Below are 13,612 nucleotides of genomic sequence, written 5' to 3' on the forward strand. Positions count from 1 at the left end.
ACAGTTAGATTTCTTTTTAATTTTAAAGTAGAAGTTTTATGGAATCCAAGTGTAACCTTTCTGTTTAGGTTCTTAGGCAATCACTGGTTTGAACAATAGGTAAATTGAAGATCAGTGGTGATACACTACTCTGTCCAGTAGTTGCAGTGAGAGTGTGCTGAGCTTTTGCCATTCCCAAGCCGTGGAATAATCACAAGTAATGTACATGCTGTGTTGGTTTGGTTTTTTTTCTTTTCCTGTGGGGTTACAGGCATACTGAGCCTCAGCAAAAAGGGTTAAATAGAACTTGAATTATGAGTTTGGAATTATTGAAAATGGTGAAATTATGCTTGACACATCTGATCCGTATTACTGCAATGTGTCAGCAACTGCAGTTGGTATGTCAGTTCTGCAAGCAAGAAAGTGATTGCAGTGCAATTTCTTCTTTTTCATGTAAAATCACACATATCCTCCATGCAGGGATTTTCTTGTTCAGTGGGCTACAGTGTGGATTTAGAAAAAAACATAATTCATTTATATGTAAATACAACCTGAAGGCTACACATATCCGAGCTGCAACAAAGACAGAGAGCATGTACATGAAAACAAATGGACCTGTTGTTAGAAATTCATAGTTTACCATAATAGGGGTGGGGGGGGGAAGGGTTGTCTTTGAAACCATATAGGTCAGCATTTCAGACTTCTGTATTTGTGTTCCAATTAAAGGGGAAAATGGAAAAGCTTCTGGATGTTTGCTATTTTAAAGCCAGCTTGAGGGGGAAGAAGCAAAAGCAGTATTTTTCATATGTCCTATTAGGAAATTACATGCCGTGAATAAGATATTTTAATGTTTGGCTTGTATGTAGGTTTTGTGAGTTTTATTTGTTTTGGAGGGTGGGTTATATGAGTTTTTGGCAATTGTTACATTTCTTTTTTTTACATGAAAAGAAAATTTTCCAAAAAAAAATGGAAGCAGAAATTATGTCTGTGGGTCTCACAAAATGCTGGGAGGTACCAGAAATCCAGCATTCTAAAGCAAAAGAGAAGGAGGGGGAGAAGAACAAGGAGATGGTGGGTGATGGTGGTGTCTTGCAACAGCATTTGCTTTACCTGATTTTTGTTCTTTGATATAGTAAAAATATTTCCTTGCTGGCATACTTTGATTTGGACTTAAAATAGCATAAATTATTTTGAGATAAGTTCACATTAACCACCACAAATTCCTCACTTGACCTGTCACTGTTGCTGGAGATACAAGTCTTAGCTTCTGTCATTGCATCTTCTACTTCAGCAAGGGAAAATGCAATTTAGTTTTATAGGTGTTTTACAAGAATCTGTGATAAAAGCAAACAAATGCCTTCTCTAGTAAGTATTAAAGACCGAACTCATGCAATTTGTAGTAAGTGTAGTCTGTCCTCTTAAAAATGTCCTGGGGATTTATGCACTAAACTCAGATTAATGCTAATAGGAATTACCTAAGATAATAGATCATTTATTTAGTGTGGCATTTCACTTTAACATCTTTTTATTTCTATTTTTTTATTGAAAAGATAGTTAGGATTGGAATTCATGGTATAAAGAACTTTTTTTCCTTCTTCTCTGTAGGCATGCTTCTAAGAAGCGTATTGACCATGAGGAAGCCCACGTGTTACTAACCAGTTTTTACTAGTCCTGCCGAAGAAAATGAAGCCACGTTTCAGCTTTGCCGATCCTTTTCCCACCCTGTTGGCTGAATGAGAAATGGTCGTGTGATTATGCTGACAGCCCAGCATGCATTTGGTAGACCTGTGGTTAACTCGTTCCCTCTCCATGTGTCTGCTCTTACAAAGTTTTGTCCTCATGATACTGTGCTTTCATTCTGCCAGTATGTGCCCAAAAGGCTGCCTCTGTTCCCACTCTGGAGGTCTGAATGTCAGCTGTAGCAATGCAAACCTCAAGGAAATACCCAGAGATCTTCCTCCAGAAACAGTCTTACTTTATTTGGACTCCAATCAGATAACATCTATCCCCAATGAAATTTTTAAGGACTTGCACCAATTGAGAGTCCTCAATTTATCAAAAAACGGGATTGAGTTTATAGATGAACATGCCTTTAAAGGGGTGGCAGAAACCTTGCAGACTCTGGATTTGTCCGACAACCGGATTAAAAGCGTGCACAAAAACGCTTTCAACAACCTGAAGGCCAGGGCCAGAATTGCCAACAACCCCTGGCACTGTGACTGCACGCTGCAGCAGGTGCTGCGGAGCATGGCCTCCAACCACGAGACGGCCAACAACGTCATCTGCAAGACTTCTGTGCTGGACGAGCACGCCGGGAGACCCTTCCTCAACGCTGCCAACGATGCCGACCTCTGCAACCTCCCTAAAAAGACTACTGACTACGCCATGCTGGTCACCATGTTTGGCTGGTTCACCATGGTGATCTCCTACGTGGTTTATTACGTCCGACAGAACCAGGAGGACGCAAGGAGGCACCTTGAGTACTTGAAATCCCTGCCAAGCAGGCAAAAGAAACCAGATGAAGCCGATGACATTAGCACTGTGGTATAGTATTCTGAATACAATGACTGCCTTTGTGATGGAAGCTAGAGCTGGATGATGCTGAAACCAGAGGTTTACTTCTAACGTTCATTGTAAACATTAAGACTTTTGGGGCTTTTTTTTTTTCCTGTTTAACTGAATAACACCACTGTTGAGCTTTCTAACAGAAAGTTTTGTCTGGGTGGTTAACTTCAATTATTTCTCTGGTGGTATCCTAAAGCAAGTGAACTAATATGTAAACATTAGTTTAGACCCATTCCACTATTTAATAACGAAATTTATTTTTTTAATTTAAAAACCAAATAAAAGCTTAAATTTGAACCATGTAAAGCAGAGTAATTTATTGATCAGAAACCTGTCCAGTGCCTGAGCGCTCTTGGCTGGTTCAGTACTCGTAAGATAGAAGAGAGGAGCGCTGATGAAGTGGGCTGTGAGGGGTCCAGGACTGGAGAGTCCCCAAAGGGCACATCTCACCCATGGGTGCAAGGTGAGCAGCTGGTGGATGGTAGCCCATTTTGTGGGCTGCCTGCCACAGTGGGAAAGTGGCACGGTGCGGGCAGAGCAGAGTGCCCTGTCTCTGAGTGCAAGGGACTGATGCTGGCTTAACCTCTTGGAGGGCATTTTGGCAGTGCTGGGGAGCAGGCGACCTGGAGGAGCTGCACCTCAGGATGTCGAAGAGAGGTAAGCCAGGGGCATGTGGTTTTTTTCATCTTACACCCACTTACTGCCTTGTATGAGCTTCAGGCAGGTGACCTCAGCCCTGGGGAGTACAGGAGAAGGCAACAGCAAGCTTAGTATGCTGGTCAAGACTAGAATACCACTAGTGATAATTAAAAAAAAAAAAAAAAAAGTGGTGGGTTTAAGCTGTATATTCGTTCATAAGTAAATGTGACTTCTATTTTTTAGTGAGCAGCCTTTTAAAAAACTGAAGGAAATAAATGAATATATAGGCTAGGCATATTCTATTGTGTGTTAGGATATATGTATTTTTTTATATGATTTTGTGGCTAAATGTTTGGGAAAATAAAAAGTCCACATGCAGTTAAACTCAGCCTTGCATATGAAATGAATATTTTAAATCTCTGCTGTCTTTAAAAACACAGTGTTTTTCTCTTTTCATAGATAAAATTTTCAAAGGGAGCAAATCCACAAGGATGTATTCTTTTTGTCCTTTATTAGCATAGTAAAATGATGCTTGTCTCTGGATTCCTATAGATCCAGTCTAACTGGCGTTGGAATATGTATTACAGAAGTGGATTAAAAAAATACATAAAACACTGCTTTGCAAGAATAAGTGTTAAAGGTCAGCTTAAAACCCTTCTAGAGTAATCTCTCCCATTAGTTTATCCATTATTTCTGTTACAGTTCTGTTATGAGAGCAAAAGCTTGTTTATCTTAGATTATTCAGAACACTGTTAAAATAATAGCTAAAATTTGTTTCAAAGCAAGTGAGAGAACAGGAAAAAAAGGAAAAAATATTTTAAATGACATAGAATCAACTTTTTATGTCATCTTTGCACTTTTTTGTCATCTTTGTAGGGTGAGTCCTTGTGACCTAGTTAGCTGTTTGCATATCTTCATGAGCAGTTTTTGGCAAATTAAGAGAATATTAATACTTGTAAAAGATGCAGTCTGTCCATAAAATACCCACTGTTTGATATTTCTGTCCCTGCCACCAACTCCCTTAAGTAAAAATTTTAATTTCTAAGGAGAGGCGCTTGTTGATTACATTTCCTCCTTAGTTAGCATTTTATACTTTCCTGTTTCCAAGCTCTGTCTACCCCAGCCCCCCAAGCTCTGTGTGGCGTCCTGCAGGACCCAAAAGCAGTGGGACTAAATACACATGTAAGTCTGAAGAGAGCAGATAAAATGTTTCACTGTACTGGCAATGTAATAAACTCTATTGAACAGGACATGTAGTGTCTCTGTGTAGGCTGAGCAAAATTACTTCCTGATGTAATTTCCCTAATTTTTCTAAAATTTCCTTCAGAATAAAATTGGTCTCATCTCTATCACTGTGTTCCCCAAGCAATATTTAGGATCCCAGCTAATATGCTACTGTGGGAAAAAGCAGGGGGGAACTAGCTAAAATATTGGTCCAAGCTGTAGGTACTAACAATCAAGAATTTGGTCTTGTTTATTCACAGCTGAATGAAGGAATTTCTCCACAAAATTTGGACAAAATTATTTAAACAACATTTAAGAAATTCTGGCCAGTCTTAAAACACTTTAAAAACATTTGGTAGGTTTTAAAAATTTAATTTCAAGCCGCATTTTCAAAAATATCCCCTCTTCCCAAAACTAAGAAAAATATAAATAAGTTATCTTTAGGGATTTTTTCTTTATTACTGGATCCATGAGACAGGCTCTAGTATAAGTTTTCCCCAGATGAACTTCTGGCTTTCCTACTTTAAATTGTGACTCAAACAAATTTAAACCAAGTTAAGCATTACTCTGTAGAAATGCTTTGGAGGGATGGTTCCAAGAGGATAAGAAGATGCTTGTTTTTACTGTGTATGCTTCACACCTTTCTTTCCAAAACTACTGACTCTAGAAAAGCCTATGTGCTTCCCTTTGAAGTCAATGGCACAAAATTTTAGACTTTGATAAAAATTAAACACTTCAAGGAGTTACTTCATTTACAAAAGCAGTTTTGCTGAGAAATGGGTGATTTGGTGTATTTTTATCTGTGATACCTTAGCATGTAAATACAGATAAGAGGAAATGGATATTTTCTTTTTCACAGGATACTCATAGCATATGATGGAAAATAAGAGATATACATAACACAGTGATTTTTTTTTTCTATTAAAATGCTTCATGAAAAATAGAGCTAGTGCTTAATAGCTTAAATGTGATTAATTTCTCTACCCTAATTTTCTTACAGAAAACATCCATATTTTTGTTTCTAAATGGTAAAGGATAACTCTCTCAATATTATTTTTTTCTTTAAACTAATGGTGATTTTTCTCTGCTAATTTTCTAGTGTTACGTTCTGTGAGTTAGATCTGTGGCAGTGCATTTGGTCTGTGTGTATTAAGGCTCAGGCTTTATGTGTTTCTTTTATTCTCAGTTTGGTACACTATTAGGTACAGATATTTTTACTGTCAATGTACAGTAAAATTTATATTATTTATTTATAAATATATAATATATAAATATATATAATATAATATATATAAAATATAAATATATAATATATAAATATATAAAAATATATATTATATAAATATATAAATATATAATATATAAATTTATATTCATAAATCTTTGGTAGCAAGATTTTGCACTGAAATTGCCATAAACTTCGGGGGTTGAGTATGAACAAAAAATACGGTGATCCATGTTCTGGTCTTCCCAGGAAGAAAAGAAGATAATAGAATTTTTGTTTACTAAATAGATGCCGGGCAGAAAATCTACCACATTTCTTTTCCCTTGAAATTCCCTTTGAAAGGGAAAAATCATAAGCATTAGAAAGCCAAAAAAGGAAAGTAAAAGGAACAGCTGGAGGCTTAAACACTTGAAGGTGTCATGGAGTCTTGCAGCATGTTTAGATGTGCAGTGGCATCTTGGAGTGAATCTAAATCAATTTTTAAAAGGATGTCACTCTACTTCCACACCTGGAAAAAGAGCTAAGCAGGTTAAACAAGCTAAACAAGAATAAATGAGATCTGTTTTAAAAGCAATCTTTAAACTTTAGGAGGGAAATCCTAAGAAGGAACATATAGGAGGATATAAATTCTGGTGAGGTTACATGTAAAGCCATAGTATCAGCAAAATAAATGGAAACATTTTTTTCCTAAGCAAGTTATAAAGAGGAGTCTACCTTTAGCAAGAGCCAAGAGTTAATGGGTGTTAATGAATAGATAGGGCAAATGTTTTGAAAGAAACCAGGCTAGCATTTGAGAAGGGAAAAAACTCACCTGTCAATTAGTTACTGGTTAAAAGAAACAAAAGTATGAAGAAATCATCTGTTGACTTGAAGGAGAATGGTTACTGAAATTTCTGAGGTGTCCAACAGAAATCCAAATGGGAGCAGTGCTGAACAGTTTATTCCTGGGTGATGTGGAGAAGGGAGTTGATAATGAGCCAATAACATTTGTGGGTTATAAACAGTTATGGAGGGCAGTCCAGCCTACAGCTAACTGTGAAGAAATACAGAAGGTTCTCACATTTCTAAGTTGGCAGATGATGATATAAAGAAGGTTGGATTTGGTGTGAATAATTACAAAGTACTGCAGATGGCACATCTGAACATGAGGATATTCTCTAAATTGGCTGTAATCAAATGGAAAAAACATCTTGGAGGCACAGTGTGAAGCTCTTCAATGACAAACACCAGAAATTACTAGGAGGGAAATAATCAAGCAGCATGGTGGAAGGGCATGATAAACCACTGAATAAAATCTTTCTTGAACACACATCTGGAGCATTGCATTTCAGTTCAGGTTCTCCTTGTCTTCAAGAAAAATGAACTTACTTCTGAAATATTGAATATGTAGAGAAAGATAATAAGATAATCAAGGATATGAAGTTGTTTCCATAGGAAGAATCATCTAGCATCCCCAGTCATGGAGGTGAGATACCATTAGAACTCATTGTAATAGCTGGAGTAGTAAACAAAAGGAAAATTCAGAAGTTCTGATCTCTGTTTCTTGCAACAGAGGAGTCTGGTTAGACAATATCCAGCAATGGATGCGGGGGGGTTTCAAAACATTTTTGTAGAGAGAATGCATTTAAATGAAGTACAGGTTACTGTAGAGAAGAAAACATATCAAATGTAGGACTCCACAAATTCTTGGAAGTCAAGGTTGTTAGCAGTTAACAACACTAACACTAACACTATAGATACAATTCTCAACAAGGAAATCCCTGCTCATCCCAGGAAGCAGGGATGGTTTCCCTAGGAAAGGCTCACAGGTTTGTGCTTCTCTTACTCTCAGAGATGCTGCTGTGGGTGTTTGTTGAGGAAGGGAAAGTGGGCTTGATTTGTATGGCACCAATGCTCTCATATGTCCAGTGGGAGGCAAATCAAGCTACCTCCCTGAGAGGCAGGAGAGAGTATTCGTAGTGCAGACAAGGAAATTTCCCATGCATGGGCTGGGAATGAAGTCCAGGGAAAGCAAAATCCCACTTCAATGTTGGTGTCTTCTCACTGCAAATTGCAGCACTAACTGCTGGACAAGGTTCGAGCACTCCGTGCTGAGTTGTGCCAAGATTGTGTTAACTAAAGGAATGAGAGCTTTCCACTGGGGATCTGTAGAAAAATTAATTCAGGCCTTGCTTGACGTATCAAGGCAAATTGATGCTACTCTTACAGCTCAACTGGTGGCCCATCTAGAAAAGATGGGAATTTCTCTGCAGGTTCTTCATTAAAACACTTCATTTAAAGCACTTGTTTTTCACTAAGAAATCCCTTCATTGTTGTTTCTTCAAGTGAAAACTGGTGTGATGACTTCTTGAAAGTGTAAGTACTTCAACAGTGCCACTTATGACAGGGAAATGCCTGGAAGCTTTGGTTTTGTTTTTCTCAAGCCAGTCTGAGGAGCAAAACCCACCGATAAGCATCAGACACAGCATATACGTGCCATGCCATAGCAGTATGTGAAAGAGGTGTTTTCTGCATGCCGGTGCATCCAGGAGTATGTACACATGCAGGGCATCCATACATCTCTCAAGTTCACTCATATTTCCCTGTGGTTGGTTGTGTGCATGACTGTGTCAGTTAGCTGTACATACACATGCGTGCAGATAGAACAGGATCTCCTTTGGATGCGTTCATTTGCCCTATTTAATCATTAAGAGGGTTGCTTTGTTGCTTCAAAGCTATGATTCATGCTGCATTTAAGCCAAGTACACCTCCATCCTTAGCCTTTCACAATGCTCCCTGATCCCAGTACCAGCTACACAGAATGCGGAAGAAAATGAGGTACAGCTCATCCTCTTTCTGAGATCCTTAGTCACAACCATTGGCTACCATATCATGCTATTACAGACCTTTGTGAACAGCCTTTTGTTTTCCAGCTGGCTCAGACAGCATTACAACTTCCTAGAGAGCGAGATATTTAGGTGGATGATATAATGCCTTCTAGCTCACAAGGAACAGCCGTGTTTGTGAAAACCAGAGTGCAAGTGCAGCTCATGTTCCTGGATCAGTTCTCCTCTTCTGCACTTGTAAATGAGTAGGTTCTTGGCATTACAAGTGTGTTTGGCTGTGTTTTTCTCCTAGGAGATAGTTATGGCCCTTGGAGGAGATTCTTTTAGATGGCTGTGTGTCTGAATACAGCTGCTAATTCCAAAAGAAATGCCAAAATGAAAAATTAGATGGTTTTAGAATTTCCTTACTGCAAGGAAACTTGAGAAGCAGTTAAGTTTTTTGGAAATCAATCATCTTTATTATTCTTAATGCTGTTTTGAGGTTTTAAAAGCACATTATGAGCATCCTAGTGCTTCGGTGGGGCAGTCTGCAAGCAGATTTCATAACAAAGCAGCAATCTCCATAGCCTGTTAATGGCAGAGTAAACTGGACATTGAGGGGGGAAAAAAAAAACCAAAACCAAACCAGCACAACAAAAACACTTAACAGCAGCAACAAAACTCAAATAAGCAAAGAAACCAACCAAACAAAAAGTCCGTGTGTTGAGCTGTTACATGTTTAGGTATCTTCATCTTTCACAATTAGTAGTCACTGCCTTATAATGAAAAAGTTTGTGATCTCTTGAATTCTTCATAGCTCCATTTTAATTTGGAAAAATATAGGTCTGTTTAAACACATCTGCCCTAACACTGGTAGTGCATTAGCTGACACTACTTATATTTAAATGGAGATGGAAGTTGAACATATTAGCTAAACCTTGTCTGCACTGAAGTCTGTTTCTATGCCTGTCTGCACATCTCTAAAAAAACCTTTAGGTATATATTGGAAAAATACATGTTTTCTTTACATAGGTGTGGTTATAAAATCATGCTCTTTCAAATATGCTTTGGAAGTTTTTAATGAATAAAAGCAAGGATAAAAATGGGAAGGAAAAACAGACCCCAGAACTTTCAGGTTGCCTTCAAACATCAAAGCGGGACAAAAAAAAAATTAAAAAAAAAAACATATCAAAACCTATGCTTTTTTTCTTCCTTTGAGGATTAGCTTTGTGCTCAATGCTGCATTTCATGGTTTACCAATTTTTTATTTCTGTGCCTAAGCCAGATTAACATTCACTTTCAGCAAAGTCTCTTATAAATGGAGTTCTTAGCCACAGAGAATACTGAAATGTAGCACATTGTCTGAAAAAAACCTGTGACTGCAACAAATAAGCCCTTTAGACAATATCTCTATACCCTGTTAATTAAATTTATAGTGGTAAAGGAAAGGAGTTGTTGAATTTAGGTAATGCTAGAGAGATTTCAGGTTCTCAAGTAGATGCTGGATTTTATGTTCCTCATGTGACTGTGTATGGGACGACCAGCACACCTTTTCACTAGTCTATTTCAGAAGCTGTGGGTCTGGTTACACGACACAAAACCCACTGTCCCTTTCCTGGCCTAGTCCTTAGGGACAAGGGCTTTGGGGAGCGCCGTGTCTGGGAAATGCCACCCTGACAGCAGTTTGTTCAGAGTCTTACCTCAGCACTGCCAGCTGTGTTGGTTTAGGCCACTTCTAAAAGGAGGGAAACTGCTGTTGGAATGAGATCTGTGAACCCTCTCCCTCTTGAAGGGACCTGCTTACCACCAGTAGCAGATACATCACAGGTCAGGATCCCAGAGACTTTGTCCTTTAAAATCATAGGGAGCTTGCTTTCCTTCAGAATTATCCAAGTTAGTTTTGGTACATCCAACTTTCCAGTACTATAAACTGAAAAACACCAGCACAGCCTGTTTGATTTTCAGGACAAGGGTGTCTAACCAATTGCAGCTGTACTCAGACTAGAATATTTTTCCCTGTCTTTAGTCTTTTGTTTACATTTGTGTTTGAATAAACTTCATGGCTCTTCAGACTGAATTTTCAAGCAAGCTTGTTTTCACTTATCAGAAATTATTTCTGATTGCTATTAATGGTAAACCTCACTGGGAAGTGTACTCATGGGCCAGCAGAGATTTGTTCTTTCCTCATGTCTTTTGCAAGATTCATGAACTGATTAATATATTAGGGATTTTTACAAAGTAAATGAGAAATGTATGCACAAGCTTTTTTTAAAAAAGGGCTAATCAAGAAATGAGCAAAGTGAAATTTACTGACTCTGTTCTGAAGTTCTGAAGTAGAAAAGGACAATCTGTTTAGGAGAGCTGGGTAAGGTACAAAGGTATTGCTTCTAACAGTAAGCTCTGAAGTACATATTTTTCTTTTCAAAAGCTGTGGCAACCTTGAAACCATAGTTTCATGACAGTATATGCAAATTGCAATGCTGAAAATAGTTTGGAAAATTTAAAAAAAATCCATCTTTCTCTTTGGTTGTCACCCTGTAATGTACCAAAATTCCTGGCTGAACTTGAAATTATGCTTTCTTTTTAGCAAATTTTCTTCACAAGTTCAGGAATGTACTTTGGACTGTATGTGAGACAGAAGTTTTGATACTTCAATCAGTGGGATCAGCATTTCTGCAATAAATGTGTTATTGATTCAGGGTGAACTAAGCCATCATAATGGCATGTGCTTTTGTAATTTCAAAAGGGTTAATTTGGATCTAATATCTAATGATATCACACAGCTCTGCAGTGGTGCACCCTCAGGCTTCTAGTGTGGCAATGAGGAACTGTCCTTTCCATATCCTGGTGGCAGATAGCCGTGACAATTACCTTATTTTTTTATTGTTTATATGACAAAAGCATGTAGTGATTTTTTGTATTTGGCTCTACATATACCTCTGGAACCTCTTAAGTATGTGTGCATGAGGACAGGCTTTTAGAGTGAAGAAAAAAGTATTTAAGAGGGTTGACTGCATGTTATTAGCTTCCATAATGGGTCACAGTTCAGGCAGCATCACCCACAAAGTTACTTTATAGCAAAATCGCTGGAGTCAGCAGGCTTCTGGAAAATACCCTCCACTATTGTTTAAATGCTTGTGTTCCAGTATTTTTCCACAATTATTTTTGTTTCTGCAGCATTGTGTTCTCTCTGTGAGCACCACTGTGGAGGTGATTGTTTTGGGAGGAACGAGCTCTGAATTTCCAAGCTGTCCTGAGGGTGTGGAAAAAAGGTCTTTCATGGAAACTACCTCAATTAAAAATATGACAGTACAAAATTATGGACCTGAGGAGACCTGACACACATTCTACACCTGGCCCCTGACTGCTTGAGTAAATAGATGCCATACTTAGCACAGAGAACAAATGGTTTGGGCTGAGAAGGGTGAGTCATTCAAAGCCGAGTTGCTTTTCCTGAAAGCACACAGAAATGCAGTGATTAAATAGGCTTTACATTTGGAAAATCCTGCAGGCAAGTCTTTAATCAGTCTTGAGATGCTTTTCCTTGTGCTGCCAGTAGATTTGTTTTGACACAGCGTGGTGATGACTCTAGGTACGGCAGTCAGTTTTAGCTGGTAGAGGCGTATGGGTGACGACTGCTCACGTTACGTGAGCGCAGTGTTGGGTGTCTGACGAGTGTGCTCCTTCTGCTGCAGGTGCTGGATTGAGCTCAACGGAGAACCAGCTTTTCCACACAAACTGAGAAGATGCCTGAGCTGTGTGGGCCGCCTGAATTCAGGGAGAGTGAGCAGATGGCACCCCTCACTGCAGGCCTGATGATGCTGTTCCTGATGAACTTGGTTTGAAACACTTGTTCTCATCCTTTGTGGAAAACCACAGTGGTTCATGACACATGGACCTCAGCTGTTCCAGTTTCCTGTTCCCATGCTTCTGTGTGTGCACTTGTGTGGGTGCAGCAATGCTTGACTCAGCTAGGTCTTGCTGGTGGGAGAGCAGGAATTTCTGTGCTGGACCTTGTGAGTTTCTGTGTATACAGATGATAAGGCCGGGTGGCAACAATATCCCTGGGAAGCTCTCTGTACGCTTGTTGGAGAGTGGGTGGGAGAGGGTCAGAGGGTGCTTGCCATAATCATGTACTATTGCAGTATTCATATAAGTGGTTCATGTTCTGTTTTCTGTTCTCTTACTGGTTTAATACTTGAGCCTCTTCTGTAAAAGTGAAAGAGTAATTAAATCATTACTTACCAGTAATGCCATCATGTTTCTGACATAATGAAGAATCACCTAATTACTGTATGTTACATGTAATATCAGAGCCTGTCATGTCGCTTTTCTCTGGGAGACTCCCCAGGAAAGGAGTCAGCCAAGTTCTTGGTACATCCCTGCCTGACTGCAGGGCACATGGCTGAGCAAAACACACCTTGTTCACCTGGCAGCTACACTCAGGGGGGTTCTCTGTGTCTGTCAGAGGCAAACTATCTACTTGTCTCTCAAACATTGTGCATTTCCACATGTAAACTTCATTTCTTGTTGGAGAAAAGACGTCATTCAGAGGAGATAGGTGAAGGGTGATAAGAACCTGCAAGTTATGCTCCCAGGGAGTAAAGAGTGGCTGGAGTGGATGAGGCAGAACTTGATTTGAGCCAAGAGGTTACAGAAGTACCTGGAAAAGCCAATAAAACCCAGAAATTTGGCAATCTGTATATGGGAGAAGCCCTGAAGTCTGCAGAGAGCGGAGGAAGAGGAGGGAGAAACTGAGGTAGGACACCTGCCTGGAGAGAATGATCTGCATGGAGATATGCATTCATTCAGGCAGGTGCTGGGGAGGGATGGGAAGATGCAGGGAACTCCCCTGTTCAGTTGCCCCAACCCTTGCTGACACCATGACTTGTTTTCCACCTCCCATAACACCACTGATCCTGCTCTCTGCTCCAGAAAGGCTGTCTGGGGGCAAACCTGAGCTAGGAGAGAGAGGTATTAGGGTGTTTGTGTTTCTGATGGTCACTTACCCAGTCCTGTCTGGGCTTCCCAGAGTGTTTCTGTCTGGACAGCTGGAGCTCCTGAGACCTGGGTTGTTGGAAGGCATCCCTCCGCTGATGCTGCTCCTGCTGTGAGGCTGTTTCCCACTGAGTGGGGCAGGGGAGGGAAGGTTCCAGCCTCTCTGGTGGCTGCTGGG

The 13,612-nt window shown here is 39.5% G+C and overlaps 1 protein-coding gene across 7 annotated transcripts in view; it reads left to right on the forward strand.

The window, feature by feature from the left end:
- The window catches only part of LRRC3B (leucine rich repeat containing 3B), a 57,289-nt gene extending 44,488 nt beyond the window's left edge, over positions 1-12,801 (forward strand). For 6 of the 7 annotated variants that reach the window (XM_058833646.1, XM_058833644.1, XM_058833649.1 and 3 more), the window contains 2 exons: positions 1,585-2,523; positions 12,132-12,801. In XM_058833646.1, coding sequence (XP_058689629.1) covers positions 1,750-2,523; positions 12,132-12,143 — 786 coding nt within the window. In that variant the 5' untranslated portion in view covers positions 1,585-1,749 and the 3' untranslated portion in view covers positions 12,144-12,801. Of the gene's footprint in view, positions 1-1,584; positions 2,851-12,131 lie in introns of those variants that run through there. The other variant, XM_058833651.1, reaches the window with a different exon arrangement.
- The last annotated feature ends 811 nt before the right edge of the window (positions 12,802-13,612 follow it).

The sequence above is a fragment of the Poecile atricapillus genome, chromosome 2 (genome assembly GCF_030490865.1).
Source record: "Poecile atricapillus isolate bPoeAtr1 chromosome 2, bPoeAtr1.hap1, whole genome shotgun sequence".
Taxonomy (NCBI): domain Eukaryota; kingdom Metazoa; phylum Chordata; class Aves; order Passeriformes; family Paridae; genus Poecile; species Poecile atricapillus.